Source organism: Orycteropus afer, unplaced genomic scaffold, assembly GCF_000298275.1.
Source record: "Orycteropus afer afer isolate SDZICR_OR568_19922 unplaced genomic scaffold, OryAfe1.0 scaffold00183, whole genome shotgun sequence".
Lineage (NCBI taxonomy): Eukaryota > Metazoa > Chordata > Mammalia > Tubulidentata > Orycteropodidae > Orycteropus > Orycteropus afer.
Genome location: NW_006921770.1, coordinates 4,229,229 through 4,250,654, shown reverse-complemented (window position 1 = coordinate 4,250,654; position 21,426 = coordinate 4,229,229). Strand labels below are relative to the sequence as shown.

At 37.3% G+C, this 21,426-nt stretch overlaps 1 protein-coding gene across 1 annotated transcript in view; it reads left to right on the top strand.

Moving 5' to 3' along the window:
- The window catches only part of OMA1 (OMA1 zinc metallopeptidase), a 127,910-nt gene extending 107,039 nt beyond the window's left edge, over window positions 1-20,871 (top strand). Inside the window, exons 7-8 of the mRNA XM_007947408.2 lie at window positions 2,418-2,567; window positions 20,659-20,871. Of these exons, the coding sequence (XP_007945599.1) occupies window positions 2,418-2,567; window positions 20,659-20,871 (363 nt within the window). The remainder of the gene's footprint in view (window positions 1-2,417; window positions 2,568-20,658) is intronic.
- The last annotated feature ends 555 nt before the right edge of the window (window positions 20,872-21,426 follow it).

Sequence of the window (21,426 nt, the reverse complement as noted above, 5' to 3'; positions counted from 1 at the left end):
TGGTTTACATCTCAATATAAAGAAAACAAAAATTCTCACAACTGGACTTATAAGTAGCATCATGATAAATGGAGAAAAGATTGAAGTTGTTAAAGACTACACCTTGCTTGGTTGTACAGTCAATGTCAATGGAGGCAACAGTCAGGATATCAGACAACGTATGTTGTTGTTGTTGTTGTTATGTGCCGTCGAGTCAAACCCGACTCATAGCAACCCCTCCTTGGGTTTCCGAGGCAGTATCACTACGGAAGTAGGATTGCCCAACCTTTCTTCCGAGGAGTGGCTGGTGGATTTGAACCGCAAGCCGTCTGGTTAGCAGGCAAGTGTCTGAGCCACTATGCTACCAGAGCTCCCAGACAACGTATAGCACTGGGCAAGTTAGCTGCAAAGGACCTCTTTCAAGTGCTGAGGAGCAAAGATGTCTCCTTGAGGACTAGGGTGTGCCTGACACAAGCCATGATATTTTCGTTCACTTCCTATGTGAGAGCTGGACAATGAATAAAGAAGACCGAAGAAGAATTGATGCTTTTGAGATGTGCTGGCAAAGAATGCTGAAAGTACCGTGGACTGCTAAAAGAATAAGAAATCTGTCCTGGAAGAAGTGCAGCCAGAATGCTCCTTGGAAGCAAGAATGGCCAGACTTGGTCTCACCTACTTTGGTCATGCTGTCAGAAGGGACCATTCTCTGGAGAAGGATGTCATGCTTGGTAAGGTGGAGGGTTGACAAAGGAGGGGAAGACCCTCAATGACATGGATTGACACAGTAGCTGTGGCGGTGGGCTCAACTGTAGCAGGGATCGCAGAGCTAGCACAGGACCGGGTGGTATTTTGTTCTGCTGTGCATAAGGTCACTATGAGTCAGAGATGACTCAATGGCATCTAACGACAACAACAACAACATCTAGGATCTCCTACATAGATCCCACTCCTAGTGGTTGACAGCAGTAGCCAGGCACCATCTAGTTGTGGTCTCATAATTCTATAGGCTGAGGATCACATGGTGTACTAGTCGCTTGGACTGTTTCCATGCATCTTGGGTTTTCTTCATTCTTCTTTGCTCTGGACGAGGAGAGACCCATCATTGCATCTAGATGGCTGCTTGCAAGCTTTTAAGATCCCACTTGCTACTCACCAAAGTAGGATGTGGAACAATGTTTTGTGTCGTATGCTATGCTAATTGAGCTTGATGTCCCCTGTGACTATGGTCCTGAGCCCATAGGTCCAGCTACTCTCTCTCTCTGGGTAGCTGGCTGTGGCCAAGAAGTGACTACAACCTTATCCCTTGTCAGCTGTACTATATACCTGGGAATTCTTACAGAATATACCAATACGCTTGTAGAAGCATTGTCTGCCAACCCTATCCATGGTCTTGGGCACACTCCCCCCTCCATAGACATTCGTAATCATTTAGCCTGTCCACCCATCTGTCCACCCATATATCCATGTTTGCCTTCACTGACAGTGCAGTACTGTGTGTGCAGAAGGGTTCATCTTTGTTGTCTATACCTCCCATGCATCTCTCTATGTCTTTCTTTTCCTCAACACCACCATGTTGATCACTCACATTTGATACTTTGTTCTTCTCTTCACCCAAATCGATACTTCTCTCTACCTATCTAATGGTGTTCCCTTCCCTCCCCTCCCACCCTAGTAACCAACAAAGAAAATTTCCTTCCATATATAAACCTCCCCTTGACTTTTTACAATAACAAACTAATATAATATTTGTCCTTCTGTGGTTGGCTTTTTTCACTCAGCATAATGTCCTCCAAGTTCATCCACATTATGTGGTGTTTTGTAGATTCTGCATTATTCTTTAGGGTTGCATAGTATTCCATTGTGTGTATGTATCATAGTTTGGTTATCCATTCTTCTGTTGATGGGTGCCTAGATTATTTCCATCTTTTTGTTATTTTAAGTAGTGCTGTGATGAACATGGATGTGCATATGTCTATTCTTGTCCTGGTCTCACTTCTTTATGATATATACTTAGTAATGGAATGGTTGGGTCAAATGGTATTTCTGATTGCAATTTTCTTTCTTTCTTTTGAGCAATGACAAAATTCTACTTTTATTGAAGGAATGATAGACAATGTTTTAAAACATTTAGTGGCATAAAGGAGTCCATCGGTGGTATAAGCAGTTACTATGCTCAACTGCTAACTGAAATATTGGAGTTTCAAGTCCACCCAAAAGTGCCTTGGGAAAAAAGATCTGGCTATCTACTTTTGAAAAATCAGGCATTGAAAACCCTATGGAGCACAGTTCTACTCTGATACACAGAGGGCCACCATGAGTCAGAATATACTCAGCAGCAACTAGACTGCTTTTAGTGACATAAAGGTAGAATTTAAGAACTCTCCACAATTTGCTGACTAACTAAACTCATTTTGTGCTTTTACTAACTTTGGTTTTAGGCTTGTGTGGATGTCAGAGCCAGTACAGTATTTTGGCAGCAGATGGAGTTTGCAGATAGGCTCCAGGGTCAGCCCAAGTTACCAGAATGGTTATCTACACACCCTTCTCATGGAAATCGAGCTGAGCACTTGGATAGACTTATACCTCAGGTAAGATAGCACTATAGAAGGCCAGGAATTGTGTTTACTGTATCATTTATTTTTAGTTCTATTATTTCTTATGCTTATAGAGTTCTAGCCTGTCAACTATTTTGATTATTGTAATTATGAATTACTAGGTTTTAAAGGATTTGACTGAAAAATAACACCTCACTTGTCCACTAGTCTTGAAGAATAAATTGATATGTATAGTTAACTTTTCTCAGTGGTGAAGTATTAAGTTTTTAGTATCATTCCTTTAATTTTAGCTGATTTGATGAAAGTCTAAAATTTTCCTTCGCCTTCTTAAACAAAGAAGTCATATCTTTTTACAACATGTTGATCATAATTTAATCTTTTCTTAGTGATTAAGCTTATTGTTAAAAATAATGGTCAGTGAGCTATGCAAAAAGATATGGGTATAATAGGGCAGTAGAGAAGGGATGCTATGTTATGTGACATTGTCAAAGAAAGCTTCACTGAGGAGAGTCTGGAAGGAAGCAGAGGAGTAAGTCTTGTGAAAGGAAGAGCCTTTAAGGCTGAGAAAGTAGCAAAAGCACAGGATCTGAGGTAAGAATATGTTTGGTGTGTTCAAGGAATAGCAAGATAGACATTGGCTCTGAATGGAATGAGAAAGAAATAGAATGGTTTAAGATGAGTCCAAAAATGTATAGGAGAACCAGACTGTTATAATGATGAATTTTACTCCAAATTGTATGGGAAACTGAGCAAGTAGAGGGTTCTGAGCAGAAGAGTAACTTGGTGTGTTATACAGGGCTGCTGTGTGGAGAGTAGGCTGTAGTGGAGCAAGGGTAATGGAATCAGGGACTCTGTCTAGGAGGCTTTTGCAGTAATCCTGGCAAGAAATAATGGTGTTTTGGATCAAGATGGTAGCAGAAGAGGTGAAGAAAAGTGGTGAGATTCTGGATATGTTTTGAAAGTAGTGGTGACAGGATTTGGTGATAGTTTGGGTATTCTCGATGCATTAGGGACAACTAGATAGGGGTTCTTAATGTTGTTGTTGTGTGCCATCAAGTCGGACCCAACTCATAGCGACCCCTCCTTGGGTTTCCAAGGCAGTATCACTACGGAAGTAGGTTCCCCAACCTTCCTTCCGAGGAGTGGCTGGTGGGTTTGAACTGCCAGCCTTCCGGTTAGCAGTCAAATGCCTTAGGCACTATGCTACCAGAGCTCCTGGGGTTCTTAATACTCAAATTTCATTTGTACTATTAATTGAAGGGAAAAAATATTTGAGAAAAAAACAACAGTGGCATTTACTTGTATAATGTATAGTAATCATTTTTCTTAAAAGCAATATAGGACTAGGACAGAATATGTTTCATCAGTAACTGATTTTTACTCCCTCGTGTGACCCAAGGCTTAGGGACCTTTTCACCACATTTGGAGGGTTTAGCTTCTGTCTAAAGCCATAATGACCACACCGTTTTCTCTTGGAATTTCCTTTTTATTTTTGCTCAGTAAAATTCTAAAAATATGTGGTTTGTTTAAAGTAGATAGTGAGTTCTACTAAGCACCTTTCATCTGAAGTCTGTCGTAAATTCTCAACTGTCATTTCATCACCAGATTACTAAGGATATGCAGAGAGATTGGGGGGGGGGAGATGCTTTAGAGAAGTCTTTAAAATAATAATGAATTGATTAGTGAGTATGAAGAAAAATAATTGGAGAAACATGTTATTTAGAGGTTGATGATGAAGAAAAAATATTGAAGATATTTCTCTTCTAAAAATAAACTGTACTAGTTCAAAAACTTAATTTGAAAATCTCATATAATTTCTTACATTTCTCCCCCCAAGTGATTAAATTCAATTTGAAAGTTATAAAACTCTATTACAATATTGGGAATAATTCAGTGGTTGAAGTGAAGCTGATATTGTTAATTAGAATACATAGTCATAACTCAGAGATTGGAATTCCCTACTATCATAGGTCTAATTTCTATAATGAAAGAAAGCAATTCCTTGGGCAATATATAGAATTATGTGAGTCTTTTTACAACTAAAGACTAATTTTTTTAAAAAAATGAAATGAGTACAATGTTATATTCTACCTAATTCCATTGTCCTTTGACTTCCTTGACAATATACCTGAAGTGATGTATATCTCAAAAAAAGTTAGAAATACAGGAACAGAGCACAGATAAGTGTAGGCCAGAAATAAGGATTTCAAAGTTACTTAAAAAGAGGTGATGCATTTAGAGTGTGTGAGTTTACATGGGAAGTGAGTAGAGAATAAGATCCAGGACAGAGGAACAGTATTACTTGGTTTCCACATGTAATTGGTAGGAGAAAAAGCTTGTAGTGGATCAAATAATGTGGCTCATGTGAGAACCAAGAATCAAAATTCTGTGGTTCTGTGATTTGAACAAGGAGCTCTCATGGTGCAGTGCCTAAGGTAGCTGATTGTCACCCATAAAGTTGGTGGTTCAAACCCACCAGCCACTCCGCAGAATGAATATGGGGCAATCTACTTCCTTAAAAATTTACCACCTTGGAAACCCAGCAGGGGTCTCTATGAGTTGGAATCGACTTGATGGCAGTAAGGTTTTTTTTTTTTTTTAATGATCAGAACACATAATATGATAACTTAGGTGTTTTAACTTACTGAAAATTACCTATCTTTGCTTCTTACTGTGGATTCCTTGAATATCATCACAAAAATGTATTTTTCTTACCATAGCATATCAACATTTAAGATGTTTTTAATTTATACTTTATGAATTTAACAAATATTCATTGATCACATTGTATATGTAGATGTAGGTGCCGTGAACAAAATAGATAAAAATCTCTACCCTCATGGAGCTTATTCTAAGGTAAGGAAGGCAGATAATAATTAGAATAAACTAATAATATACAGAATAGATTACTGATATATAGCATAACAAATCAAAAACCAAAACCACAACCATTAAATCAATTCTGACTCATAGTGATCCTATAGGACAATATTGAACTTCTCCCATAGGGTTTCTAAGGCTGTAGATCTTTATTGAAGCTGACTGCCATGTCTTTCTTGTGTGGAGGGGTCGATGGGTTTGAACTGCCAACCTTTTGGTTAGCAGCGAAGTGTTTCAACCACTGCACTACCAGGACTCCTTATAGTATAAAAGTAAGTAATAAGTATTAGGGAAAAAAATAAAGGAGGAACTAAGAGGGATAGGTAATATGAAAACAAAGATGGGAGGGGGGTGATAAAATAGAGTTTTAAAATACGGTGGGTCAGAGAAGATTTCACTAAACAAGTAATATTTGAATAAGAAGTTGAAATAAAAGCATGAGCCAGATGACAGTCTGGAGGAAGAGCCTTCCAGACAGAGGCAATAGTAAGTAAAAGGCCCTGCAGCTGGAGTGAACCTAGCATATTTGAGGAACAGCAAGAAAATCCTAGTGACTAGAGTGGGATGAGCAAGGAGAGCATGGGGGTATGGACCTTGTAGCCCCTGTAAGGACTTTGGCTTTTTCTCAGAGATGGGATGCCAGTGAAGGTTTTGAGCAGAGGGGTGGAGTGACAGGAACTGACTTGTTTGAAAAGGACATAATTGACAGCTCCTACAAAGCAGTACTGTTATATAATTTTTGTATTTAATATATAACATTCTTCAGAAAGTGTACTATTTCCTTTTTTGTTAAATCAAGAAAATGCCCTTAAATTGGAAAAAAAATATATACCATTGCTATTTCTTTTTAAATGTAGATTCTGAGATAAGGCATGTATAAATGCCTAGTTAAATATAATCGTAAGTATGATACCTTAGTGTTTAAAAAGGATCAATGCAAGTTTGTAGTAATAATAATATTATTATTAGTTAATAAGCTGATAATAAATTTAGGAAACACATATACTGCATATTGTGGTTACCATAACAACTTGGATGAAAAATTGAAGAACAGATGTTATGTCAACCTGTTGATGTTTAATAGTGTGACAGTTTTAAAATTATACTCTGTAGTTATACTTTTCAAACTTTAAATTTATGCATGTATACTATAATTTGTCCTTGAAAGAGTTACTTTATTTAACTTTTTTTCTATAAGAATTGTTATACAATGTGGATGTTGTTATGTGCCATCAAGTCGGACCTGACTCATAGCGACCCCTCCTTGGGTTTTTGAGGCAGTATCACCACAGAAGTAGATTGCTCAACCTTTCTTCTGAGGAGTGGCTGGTGGGTTTGAACCACCAGTCTTCTGGTTAGCTGTCAAGTGCCTGAGGCACTGCAAAAAGGACATGGGGGCAGTGTCTTTTGACATCCTCTAATTTCACAAGAGGGAGACAGAATCACCATCCAGCAGCCCAGGGGTTATTCCTATGAGGCCAGACATGCTGCCACCCTCCAAACTTTTTATCAACTCTGACACCATCTCTCCCTCTCACGGCACTCACTGCTTCTCTGCTGGATTTGATTATTCATTGCAGTGGCCACACAGAACTCACAGACAATACTTATGATTGTGGGGTTTATTAGGGAAGTAATAGGTTACAATTAAGGTTCATGAACGTGCTCAGGGTAGCTCTTTGATCAGGACAGTCTTTCCTCTGCTATGCCCACAGGCGTGTCTCTCTTTAGCCCTTGGCCTCTGCCCTGCTTAGGCAAGTGTTAACAAAGTTCTTTAAGCTCTGCCAGTAGGTACCTAGATGTACCCCACACCAAGAGCAAGTCTCCTGTTCAAAGGAACTCAGTTTTCCTGCTTCATGGGCTGGCAAGCACACGGCTCTGCCTTGTGCCTCTTGGTTCCACTGCCTACATCTCTCTGCTAACTCTGCTGGTCTCTCTGCCAAGGAGGTCCAGCACAGATATCTCAGATCCAAGGATGCACTCCACTCTGCCTCTAGCTCATCTTGCTTGATAGCAGTGAGATCCCCACTTCTGCTCTCGGAAGGCTTATTTTAAGCCTAGCAGAATGACAAAATGGACCAGTCCCCACAATAGGGTTTCATATACCATATTTCCATGGTCCCACCCCCACAAGGATGACCTGTACCTTATTTACATTGCTAATAAGCAATCCAATCCCCTTGGTGGACCATTTACATTTACATAGTTCCACCCACTTATCTAGTAGGAGTCACAAAAACCATGGCTAGAAGAGCCATACCAAGTAATTCACTGCACCTCAAATATGAACATGGGAAATTATGTAATAACCCAGGGTAGAAGTTTTCTTGAAATATTTATTTTAAAACTTTAGATTAAATGGTTAGGCACTTGGCTTCTAACCAACAGTTGGTCAGTTTGAATCCACCAGAAACTTCATGCTTGAGAGATGTGGCAATCTGCTTCCATAAAGATTACAGTATTGGAAACCCTATGGGGCAGTTCTACTCTATCCTGTAAGGTCAGTATGAGTCAGAATCAACTCAGAGGCAACAGGTTTAGTTTTTTGTTTTCTCTCCCCAAGTTCCTCTCTGCCGTTCCTTCCCTCCTTGGGGGATAAGAGGGATGGAGGATGATAGAATATATAGGAAAAATATTTAATTTGGATTTAGTTGTTTTAGGGTATGTTATTATAATCATAATTTTAGTCAGATTCATTTTTAATGTTTTAGAACTCACAATGCCAGCTTTAATCTTTTTAAAATCTTGATGTTCAAATTTACTACATTCAATTTTTAGATATCAGGATTACTTAGTAGCAGGCTGTAAATGCATTCATTTTAATCTCATTTTACTTTGAATCCTTTAAACTTTCAGGAAGCTGAGGGTTTGAACTCATGTGTAAATCATTCTTATGCATTTATAATTGGACAAAATAAATTCATAAATCATTAATATTAGACATCTCATGAGTAGAAAATATGGGAGTGTTTAACATTGAAGAGAAATGTTGTTGGCCAGTGTACACAAACATACACTATTCACCTTACAGAATTTTATTTTGTCTGACATGGTGAGTGTTGAGGAAAAAGCAAATATCATAGCAGCTACTGTAATTGAATTGGCCTCTGAATCATATAAAGCCAGAAAGCCTGACAGTAACATTGTCTAAAACCTTACAAAAACATTATGGTTTATAAACCATATATGACATGTATACTTGAGACTGAAATGAATGGTCTATTAGAAAAAATTGCTTTGGTGCGGAAAGGGGAGAAGCGTAATGATATTTTTAGAAAAGCACGTTAAAAAAAATGGAGGTGATTTTTCCCCCCCATGAAGTGTCTTGGTTTCTGTTTTGAAAAAAAAGAAGCTTCTAATTCAGTCATGAAACCACTCTGGCATTAGTTTTATTTTCTCCCTTCTTTTTTTTAATGTTATTATCATTTGTTTCTTATGAATAAGTTATCGCTGTTATACTCAGTGTGTAGTGCCTAGAATTTTGATGTGTATGATCAGTTGTTTAATAAATACATTTGTTGCTGCTGAGAATAAATATAGCTATTTTTAATGCATCATTCTCTTATGTTAGGAGTGGTTGATTATAAAATGTTTTTGTTTGAAAACTTTACTATTTTATCAATTTGGAGAACAAGTGGACTGTGTCAAGCTTGCTTCACTTTTTAAATTATTTACATGTGTTTACTTTACATTTTTAATTATTTATATTTATTTACTTTAGACAACTTCAAAAATTAGCCAGACTCTCATTTTCATTTCAGTTTTTGGAAAAAAAAAAAAGAAAAAATGAGATAACACATTTTTTAAAAAGTAAAATCGTAACTCATTAATTAATGAGGAGATCAGTGGCATGTTAGAACTATTTGAAAGGAGAATGCAAAGAGCCACAGGTACATAGGAATAATGAGTGCTGAAAGGAATACACAAACAGATGCAAAACTGATCTGTTTGTAGGGCAATAATCAATTGCATTCCATGAAACACAGTTCATTTCCATGGACAAGTATCATTTGTGTGACCATCAGTTTTCTACAACTTACAGAGCTGTGAAATAACTCAAAGAACATGGAATGAACGCTCTTTGGAATGCACCAAAGGTTGCACTTTTTGCCCATTTCAAAGGCTTTCACAACTTCTCCTGTTTTTACTTCTATTATCATTCATTTAGGAGCTCTGGTAGCATAGTGCCAGAAGGCTGGCGGTTCAAACACACCAGCCACTCCTCGGAAGGAAAGTTGGGCTTTCCTGCTTCCATAGTGATACTGCCTTGGAAACCCAAGGAGGGGTCGCCGTGAGTCGGGGCCGACTCGATGGGAAATAATAACAACAACATCATTCATTTGCTTTTTAAGAAAAAAGTACCAGATAAAATCATCCTATCAGGCTAATATATAAGCATAAGCTTTTTTATTTTGCTATTGTGGTCATAAAGCAGCAACACAAAATCTGCTTAAGTAAAGGCAAAAGAGATCTATTGAGGATAGAGACAGTCAGGACTGGGAAGATGTCCAAATTCATAGTGAAAAATGGCCGCTTTGCCAGACAATGAGGGAAAAAAAACATTTTGTACAGTTGGAGCAGGAACTAGTTACAGTTGTCTGGAAGACAGTGAGTAGAGTCGGAGGTGGGATATCTAAAAGTGGGGACTTAGCTGGGATAGGTAGATAACAATGTAGGATTGGTTAAGGGTGCATAATTGCAAGTGTACATGCTCTTCACTTTATTACAGGATGGTCACAGGATGATGGCAGGACAGGTTTTTTGGGTTGTTGTTGTTGTTGTTTGCCATTGAGTCGGCCCCGACTCATAGCGACCCCTCCTTGGGTTTCCGAGGCAGTATCACTATGGAAGTAGGAATGCCCAACCTTCCTTCCGAGGAGTGGCTGGTGGGTTTGAACCGCCAGCCTGCTGGTTAGCAGTCAAGTGCCTTAGCCACTGTGCTACCAGAGCTCCTGGTTTTTTGGGTAACCTGCTATAAAAATTGCTTTCTCAGTCATCTCTGGTTTTGGGGGTCTGTTGTAAAGATTCATAAGCTGTCACATCTTGCATCTGTTTGACTGTAGTGGAAAGCCCCTTTGGGAATAGATTGTGATATCTTGCACCTGCCAGACTTAAGAAAAAATAAACATCTTTAGGGTGTGTGGTCAGCATTATGGTGAGGGCAGCATCAAGGTTAGAGGAACTGCTGTTAGAAAAGGCAGCTTTAAAATTCAACATGGATTCTAGACCCATGTCAGGACTTTAAAATGGAGTTAAGGCTCTGCTTTCAGACTATTTGCACACAACACGTGCCTCTGATTTTGAGCACTCATACATTGTTAAGTAGCCACATAAGCATTTTCCTTACTGTTTTCTAATCTGTGTCTTAAAGTAGTGTCTTGCTCTTTTCATTAATTTCTGTTAGATTTTTTGGTAGTCTGTTTTTTGATTGGAGTTAAAAATCCAAAAACCCAAACTCATTGTTGTTGAGTAGATTCCAATGCATAGTAAACTTACAGTTACAGCACAGGGTTTCCAACATAATAAATCTTTATGGAAGCAGACTACCACATCGTTCTCCCGTGGAGTGGCTGGTGGATTTGAACCACTGACCTTTCTATTTTATCAGCCAAGTGCTTAACTACTGCTCCATAGTAATACTTAAAATCCTTAGGCTTTTTGAAAAGTATATACTTGCCTGTAGAAATTTAGATAGAGGTAATTGGAAATAGAGTAGATGGTAAAGGGATTTGCTTTATTTTTTGGACAAACAGTAGATCTTTCATGAGCTACTGGTATTTAAAGACATAAATGTAAAATCAAGGGTGAAATCATGGAAATGCAAAAAATGATAGAGCTAAAGGAAGCACAGAGGGAAAAATAGGTATATTTTTCAAATTTGGCTTTTTATTATAAATGTTTTTAAACACATGCAAAGGTAGAGAATAATTTGATGAACCCCCTAGCTCCCACTCATGCAGATTCAGCAGTATCAACCCTTTTGTCACACTTATTTCATAGTTCCTTTTTTTTTAAAAAAAGAATCATTTTACCCTTAATTACTTTAATAAGTGTTTCTGAAAGTAGTGCCATCCCCCCATAATCTTACCATTATCATGCCACCAGAGCTTCCCAAGAAAATGTGCATTATTTCCTTAAAATAAAATTAAATTTCTTATACATATTTGAACTTTCCTTTCCCAGAATATATTTTTACAATTGGTTTCTTCAAATTAGGATCATCAAGATCCACACATTGCATTTGGTTGTTAAGTTTGACTTTAGAACTGTACTCCCTTTGTTTTATGTGTTTTTACTCTTGTCATTGTCTTTTTTAAATAAATCTGGTTCCACATTCTGGATTTACCTAATTGCTTCCTTGTGGTATCCTCTAACTTGTTTTTCTTATTTCTGTAAATTGAACTAATGAAGTTGAATTTTACTGACTTCTTTATTAAAGAAATCCCTCACCCTTGCTGTTCTGGAGATTTATTATAAACAACTGACCAAACCAAAAAACTAAACTCACTTCTGTTAAGTTGATTTGACTCATAGCGACCTCCTTAGGTTTTCGAGGAGGTATCTCTGTGGAAGTAGATACCCCAATCTTCCTTCTGAGGAATGTCTGGTGGGTTTGAATCACCACCTTCTGGTTAGCAATCAAATGCCTTAGGCACTACACCACCAGCAAGATGATCTTAATTATCTGTTTAACTTTAAAATAGGCGTTTCCCTCATCTCTCTGAGCTTTTTCTCCCTCAGTCTTTATAACCTCTGGGTATCCAACCCTTTCTCTTCGTCTCCTCCTCTGGGTCTTACAAGATCTTTGTGGTGTTCTAAACCAAACCAAACCCATTGCTGTCAAGTCAATTCCAACTTATGGTTACTCTATATGATAGAGTAGAACTGCCCCCCTCCCCCTAGGATTTCCAAGGCTGTGAATCTTTATGGAAGTAGACTGCTGCATAATTCTCCTGTGGAGCAACTGGTAGGTGTGAACCACTGACCTTTTGGTTAGCAGCAGAGTGCTTTACCACTTGTTCTGGTTACCTGGTGCTGCTCTGACAGGAACATACCACAAATGGATGGCCTTAACAAACAGGAGTTTATTCTCTTACAGTTTGGAGGCTTTAAGTCAGAGTTCAAACTGCCAGGCTCTAGGGGCTGGGTGAAAGACCCTCAGCCTTGGGGTCCAGCTCTGCCTCCTGCCCCCAGCCCACTGAAGCTAGAGGTGTTTTTTTACTCAGACAGCTGCTGGCTGCTGAGGTTGACAAACCCAAGATTGGCAAGTAAAAAGGCATAGTCCCGATGTTACCAAACCACATGGTAGGACATTAATTTTAAGTCCATTGTAAGTCCCAAGGTTGGCAGAGCATGTCAGGCTACTGAACAATGACACGGCTACATGCAGGGTCTAAGTGTGCCATAAGCTAGAGACCATTCCCAAAGGAGCTTCTTACATACGGGAAGCAGACCACATACTCAGCTGCTTGTGGTAGATCCCACCATGGAGTTGATTGCCAGTCTCATCATGGGGAATAACTACCACCAGCTGCCCAGCCATTCAACCAGGTCCAGCCAAGATGACACAAAAAAATAACCACCACACCACTGTACCACCAGTCTCCTTATGTGGCTTCATTGTAAGAAAAGAAAATGTTCTAAATAAAATGGCCCACATCACAAATCTGGTAAGTCATTTACCCCTCCTAATAACCAACTTCCTTACTTACTTTTAAAAAACTCATGGTCCTTTGTCTTAGCTGGGTAGGAGCTGATCTCTTTCTCTATATATGCTGTGTCCTTCCCTTCCTTTCTCTTTGTTCTTTCTCTTCTCCTATGCAGGAGTCCTTTGAATACAAGTTGTCCTTACATGTTTTAAGATTGTCCAGGGCAAGTTTTTCTTTGACAGAATGGAAGTTTTGTCAAGAATATTTTATAGGTAGTACAACTGTACTTCTTTACCATTTTGCATCAGGTTGCTCTTAATATCTGGTGATTCCACATTTAGTGATGCCAGAGTAGATCAGTGGGTTCATATGGTGATAGCCTGACTCCTTAGGATAACCATAAACGTGGTTTTCCTTCTTATGGCCAGCAAGTGATTATGAGGTAGTAATTCAGCACTCTGCAGGCACTCGGTTCAACAACCTGAGGATATGTTTTGATTGAGGAACTGTCTTCCTCCTCTGTCTCAAAAGCTTACTTGAGTGTGCATCTTCAGGAGGAACATATATAGGACAAGGAAGAACAAACTCAGACCAGACAAATCAACCGTAATGGAGCAAAAGATGTTACAGCTAGATTTTTCTCCTATTCAAGAATAGATGTAAGAGGTAGGTGAAAGATTTTTAAAAAACCAGAATGCTATGAGTGAGTATACAAGACTTGGAAAAAAAGTTGAAAAGAAAAGGAAGATGCAAGTAACTTTATTAAAAAAGTTTAGTGAGTGTCTGCTGTGTTCCAGGCCTGCCCTTAATTAATAACAGTACACCGACCCTCATCCAAACTAAATTCAACAATAAGAACCAAAAATAGAGCCTCTGAAGTGTCCATTGCTTCCCAAGAAGATAAACTTTAAAAAATAGAAAAAATTAAAAAGCAAAACCAAATCTCGGATCTCGGGTGTAATTTATGAGTTTTATACCATTGGTAAGGACAGCCCACCTAGCAGGCAAGAATACAGAAGAAGTGCCACCTGAAGCTTGCATGATAAGTCTCATTTTAACTACATTGAAGGTGACAGAGAAGGAATGACTTTCAAACTTTTAGAAAATTGGTAAGCTTGTCTATATACAGCAAAGTGGTTAAACTTTGAATGGATGCTGTGAATAGCAGACTCAATAGATTGATGCTGAAGGTAGAGGAACATAGCACAACCAAATTAAAATACTGAAAAACAAAAAAGTCTTAAGATATGAAAGACTGTTGCAAAGACACATACATATGAAGCTACATACAACAGTGGTGAGACCAGTATATCATTTATTTACTCATATCTTCATTTCCTTGACTGTAGTTTCTATATCATGCTTTTTAGTTTAGATGAACTTGCTTAAGATGGATGTTTTTTTTTAGAAGATTCCTAGAGCATCATGTATCATGCATTCCTAGAGCATCAGCCTTGAAATGATGATGCCTGGATATTTAAATTTATCACGTTTAACCTTCTTTGCAAATATAGGTTCTTATAAGCTGCCAAGGTAAAAAGAGAGAATTTAAAGCACACAAGAGTGAAAATGACTTTGGACCTTTTTACACTTTGGAGAAGTATAAGGGTTTAGGTGGAAAGAAACCAAATAAATGAAAAACGAATACTCTTAGGTATGTTATCTAGCCAAATCAGCTTTTCTTTCTTTTAGATGGAAAGATCCCTTAATAAGTGAAATGTGTAAAATAATTTATCAGTGAAGTACTCAGTAGAAAAAAAAAGTCCCTGAAGATCAGGAAACACATAAAATGTATAGTTGTCAGGTGCCATTGAGCCAGTTCCTACTTTATATACAACAGAATAAAACATTGCCTGGTCCTGGACTGTCCTCACAATCCCTGCTGTGGTTGAGTTCATCATTGCAGCCACTATGTCAATCCACCTCTTTGAGGGTGTTCCCTTTTTTTCGCTGACCTTCTGCCTTACCAAGCATGATATCCTTCTCCAGGGATTGGTCCTTTCTGACAGTATGACCAAAGTATGAGAAACAAAGTCTGGCCATTCTCACTTCTAGAATTCTTTACAAGCAAGAAAATATATAATTAGTTGTTTATATATATTTGTGAATTGTAGCTTGTGCTATACTGTTCTTAGAAAATTATGGACCAAGTAAGGAATTAACAGACATCAGAGATTAATAAAATGAAAAATAAGATTTAACTGAGATAGAGATGAAATGTGAGGAAAAAACTATATTTTCTTTTCAAATACACATATATCTTTTATAAAAATACTATTTTTAATTAGATGATGTTAAAGGAGCCATGGTGGCACACTGTTACTATCCATAAGGTTTATAGTTTGAACCCAACCAACAGCTCCATGGGAGAAAGACTTGGTGATATGCTTCCATAAATGTTACAACCAAGAAAACTCTCTAGGGCAGTTCTGCATAGTTACATGGGGTTGCTATGAATTGGAATCAACTTGATGGCTCCCAACAACGATAACAGTAGTTCAAGTCAGAATCAGAAATAATTAAAGTTTATGTGTGTATGTGTGTGTGTGTAAATTACCAAAGTTGAATGCACCAAAAAGTAGAAATGATAACTAGAATGAGCCTTCTGAAATTAATTTTTGAAAGAGTTAAAATATAAATAAATCACATAAATACAGACAGTACTATTAAAAACCCAGAGATTCATAAACTAGCACAGAAAAGGGTACATAGCCCTCATGAGGATTTACTTTGGAGAATTTTTTCAGTGCAGTGGAAAATTAATTTAAGTTCAAAATACAGGAAAGGACATTATTAATTATATAATTCATTTCATGAGCATAAATGATTTTGTCTTGACAATTTGATAAAACAATACTTCAAAAGAACTTACGGACTGGAGTCATTAACCAGAAATGCCACATTACAGTAATTATTCACTAAGAGCAGCAAGGACATTATACTCAGATGCGTGGGTATAGCAAAAGAAATAAAGGAGGAAATTTAGGACTCATCTTTGATTACTCTTTTTCTTTCCCCCCTATATCCTATCCATGAGAAAATCCTGTCAGTTGCCTCCACTCTGCATTAGGAATCTGCTCTCTTCTCCCCATCACCATTGCTATTACCCTAATAAAAGTCATCATCATCTCACCCCCCCTAGGTTACTGCAGTCATTTCCTATTTTAGTCTTCTAGCTTTCATTTTTTACCTTAAACTCTACCAGTCCATTTTCAATACAGTAGCCAGAATGATATTTTTTTAGGTCATTCCACTGTTTAAAATCTTCCAGTGACTTCTCATCTAACTTAGACTAAAGACCAAACTCCTTACTGTTGTCTTTAAGTGACATAATTTGGCTACTGCCTGCATCTCCCACTTTATCACGTATCACTCTCCCTGGGCTTTCCTTGGTTCCAACTATTAAGGCCTTCTGTTTGTCTTTCATATTGAGCTTGTTTTCTCCTGACAGTTCCTCTAATTGCTGGTTTCTCTGCCTGGAACATTCTTCAGTCAGTTCTTTACACAAACATCACTTCCCTGGGGAGACTTTCTCTGATACCCCAAAAGCATATAGCCTTTATCCCATGCAGTCATTCTGTAACACAGTTTACTGGTTAGTTTCTTCATGTACTGAAGTCTCTTACAATTATTGTCTGTCTGCTCCCCTAGAATATGAGAACCTTGTTTACTGCTCTATGCCTAAGTACTAGGACAATTTCTGAGATGCATAGTGAATAATTGTTAAATGATTGGATGATGTATAATAATAGGAAAAACAAGCTCTGGTGATGTAGTGGTTAAGGCATTTAGCTGTTAGCCAGAAGGTCATAGGTTTGAATCCATGAGCTGCTCCACAGAAGAAAGATGAGGCGGTCTGCTTTTGTAAAGATTTACAGCCTTGGGAAACCAATGGGGGGTCACTGTGAGTTGGAATTGACTTGATGGCAGTGTATTTGGTTTGGAATCATAGGAAAAATAAGTAATATGATGTTGAGTTAAAAATAGAGGAACTGGGCAATGGAGTTGGATAGCAGTTCCACTCATTTATAGAACTTTAGCATGTAACAAATCAAAAGTTGATCGTGGAGAAAGATACAGGAAATAGTATAGTCAAAATCATAAGGGTTTAATTAGGAATCTTAGGTTCTAATTCTCACACAGACACTTAACTTTGAGAAATTTACCTAATCTAACCTTCAGTTTTCTTCATCTATAAATCTGGATAGTGATAGCTTCTAGGAATCGCTGGGTGGTGCAAGTGGTTTATGCCTTTGGTTGTTGACTGAAAGGTTAGAAGTTCAAGTCCACTTAGATGACTCAAAACAAATTCCTGGGATCTACGACTGAAAAACCAGTCATTAAAAACTCTGTGGAACACAATTCTACTCTGATACACCTGGGGTCACCAAGAGTTGGCCTTGACCTGACGGCAACTAGTTAACACCTCTTAGGTATTTTATCTATTTGTGTGGGTAAAATCGATCCTTCCTTCCTTCCTTCACTTTTTCCCTCCTTACCTTCCTCTATTCTTTCTTTCCTTCCTTTTCGTATAAGACACTTTAATGATAAGCATTGTATTACGGGCTCAGAATTTCACATCATAACACCACTTTAGATAACATGTAAAATATCTGGCATGGAATAAAGTACGTAGAAGGTGAACAGAAAAAGTTCCTTTCACTTGTAGTTGGAATCTTTCAGAATTGTTACTTGCTAGCTAGCTGTTTAGGGAGCTCTGGTGTTACAGTGGTTAAGGCATAAAGCTGCTAACCAAAAAAGTCAACAGTTCAAACCCAGTAGCCACTCTGCAGTAGAAAGATGAGGCTGTCTGTTTCTGTAAAGATTTATGGAGACCCTATGGGGCAGTTCTACTCTGCCCTAAAGGTTTGTTTTGAGTTGGAATTGACTTGGTGGCAGTGGGTACATTAGTTGGCTGGCTTGTTCCATATTTAACCTCAAAGTTTCCTTGGGCTTCTCAGAACCATATATTCTTGCTATTAGAGTGCATGCTTGCTGTCTATTAGACTATAAACTCTTATAAGTGTTTTATTTGACATTTATCATAATGATTTATTCATAACTATTCTATAAATATTTGTTTATAATTCAGCATGCATTTATTAAGTGCTAATTATGTGCAGTGCATGAAATTTAACATAGAAAAATAAAAGGAAGTGGAAAGGAATATTCTAGCTATACAGTGGAAAAATTTTGCTTACTTTTCTTTAGTGAAGATATACTCAATAACATAGATTTGAATTTATAAAAGTAAAAATATGTTCACACTGTAACTAAAATGTGAAAAAATAAATATGGAAAGGAAAGCAAAAGAGCGGGAAAAATATTTTACTAAGATATCTAATAAACTCCCACTATGCAAGATGGATGAAACTTTAATAGAGTTATGTGTCATTTGTAACAGGATTTCTCTTGATAGATAGCTAAAGGAGAGAAACAGTTAATACATGAAGAAATATTGATAGAAACTCTTCGTGAAGAAAGTATACATTTTTTCTAGCAATTAAAGAACCATTGCTCAAATATCTCCAAAAGTACATTTATACAGTAAAAAAATATATTCAAAAAGCAGATCATATGGTACAAAAAAGCATTAGTGCAAAGAGCATGTAAAGCAAAAAGCATTAACAACAAGGACTTTGAACCAGTTCTTCCCAGTTCATTTATGGCCTGTGAAGCAAAACTAGGAATGGACCCAAATTTGTCAAATGAGAATATACCAGAATGATAACCGGAACAAGAAAAAATATGGGTTGACAGCCTGCTGGAAACTTAATGATCTCCCTCTTAGAAAACAAGGGCAGCATGTACATTGTGTAGCAACCAAATCTCTTGATCAGCATAGTCGGAGACAGTGATGCCCTGCTCAAAGACGTAGGCCAGTTATACCATTTTGAGTACGTGTCACTCTCTACAATCTTAGCAATTATCCAATCTTCCACATCAGACACCTCTTCCAAGTCTCATTCCAGGGTTTTGACCCATACAAATATTTCCTGTTCCAGTATATTTTACAAATTCATCCACATTTTACAAATTTAAGTCTGATTCTGATTTCCCAGCACTGGAAATGACTGAACCAGGTCAAGCGTATTTGAAGCCCCGTTAACAACAAAAATAACACCAAAGCAGTTTCTAATCTCAACTTTTTGACTTCCAAGACAACTGTTCTCTGTCAGTCACTTAGCCCTTCTGGAGGTCAATTTCTTCATCTGTAAATTTTAGCTAATGATTTCTAAGGAATCTGAGCTTTGAAATTCTTTGGTTGTCTAGGTAAAAAAATCACGAAATCTTTTATTATCCTGATTGTGAATAACTCAGATATGCTTGTATTGCTGATGCCATTAAAAACTGGTAAATCTTTTCAGGTAGTCAGCATTCTGTTTTTATGTAGTAAAAATTACACATCTCTTTAGATAATTTGATTTTAGAGGATATACTTCAAGTAAAACCAAATAGAAGTTAAAAATAAAGATCTTTTTATTTTAAACAAAGATTTACCTAGCAGGGTAATTTATGAATGCCAAATAAAACAATCAAACAAAAAAAAAGCTATGGAAACAATTTAAATACCCAGTAATTGGGAAATGCAAATTAAGTTGCATGAGGACAGAGACCATGAGTACATACTAATGTGTACCTAGGGGGGCTGAATGTCTCCAAAACAAGTGGAGTTTAGGACAAGGTAAGAGCTGGTAGACTTTTCTGAGAGCCCATCATTCTTAAGAGTGATCTTAAAGTATCAGTCTTCCTACCCTGCCCTCAGTTTCCTGACTTCCCAGAGATAACCATTTCTAACTTTTTTATGTGATTCTTTTGGTGATCCCTACTGTATCTGTGAAATGTGCATATATTACTGCTTTCCAGCATTAGGCATTATCTACTTACTTTCCACGGTAGAGGGTGAGAACTAAATGCACTCTTACCACTATCACATCCTACACATGTACACACACATACCTTGCTCTTCCCTTTCCTAATATAGTTAAATTGTGATTTTGGTTAGATTAAGATTCATTGTTTTCCACGTAGTGTACCCTGCTTACTTTTCCTTTCAGGCAAGTGAATTTGCTCTGTAAATCTTTTTTCCTGAAGTTAAAAATTTCTTAGTTTTGATTTCCATACTCTTCTAGGTTATTAGCATCAGTTCTGCCTCCAACCCCTCCACTTATTATGTGTATCTTCTTTGAGTTCAGATAGCTATATTCTGTTTATTTTCCTTTTCTTGAAAAAATATCTCAGACTTCAGATCTTTTCTAATTTGTATGGTTGTTTACAGGTTCTGCTTGAGTTTGAAACCATAGTAGTATCTCTAAAAAGCATTGTTTATCTCTAGCACAGTGTTTGGGCAGTGACTACAAATATAATTGTTATTGTTGATTTTTAAATATATGTGAGCAAATCATGAAAATGCTACCATTTGCCATGAATTTGTATGTGGTTCTCCTTGACATGTTTGTAATTAAGGTGCTTTTTATTTCAAAAAGATAGATTGTGTTCTTAGTTTGATTGCTTACATAGAATGTATTGGGGATTACTGAAATGACACTTTTTTTTTTTTTTTTTTTAATTTGTATTGTATTCTTTCTTTCTAGGCTCTTAAAATTAGAGAGATCTGTAATTGCCCACCACTTTCTGGACCAGACCCTCGATTACTATTCAGACTCAGCATGAAGCATTTTCTTGAAGAATCAGAGAAAGAAGACCTTAATATCACTGTTAAGAAACAGAAAATGGATACTTTTCCCATTCAAAAACAGGAGCAAATCCCATTAACATATATAGTTGAGAAAAGAACTGGCAGTTGAATGAAATTCTGTGAGACACAGGTATATGAAGAATGCAGCAAACTTTATCATGTTATGTGTTACTTCTTAAAAAATGATGCTTGAAATGAAAAAAAAAAATGGATATTCAGGGCCAATAATGTATATTATACTTATTATCTAAATTATTTTACTATCTATTTTTCATGAAATATTGATTATTTCATTCTAGTTTAAAATATCTTCAATGAGAAAAATGTCACAGAATAAATTTATATTATATATTTTACTGTGTCTCATACTTGCTTTTGATTTGGAAGGCAGACCCTAATAGATGAGAAATAAGAATATGTAGTAATTGCTATTGTAGAGAGAGTCCCAGATGAGCCTAAACTGGGTTTCAGAGTCTAGGTGATTGTGATGAACTGAGAAACTTGACAGTCTGAAACCGTCTGTTTGTGGGAATTGGTTTGCATTGCGTGTGGATCATGAAGCAAAAAGGCTACAAGTGGAAGAAGAAGCCATTTTCACAGATAGGCCCAAGTAGTACTGTTTGTGGCCCAAGTGAGAAACAAAATAGGAGGAAGGGCATGTCCA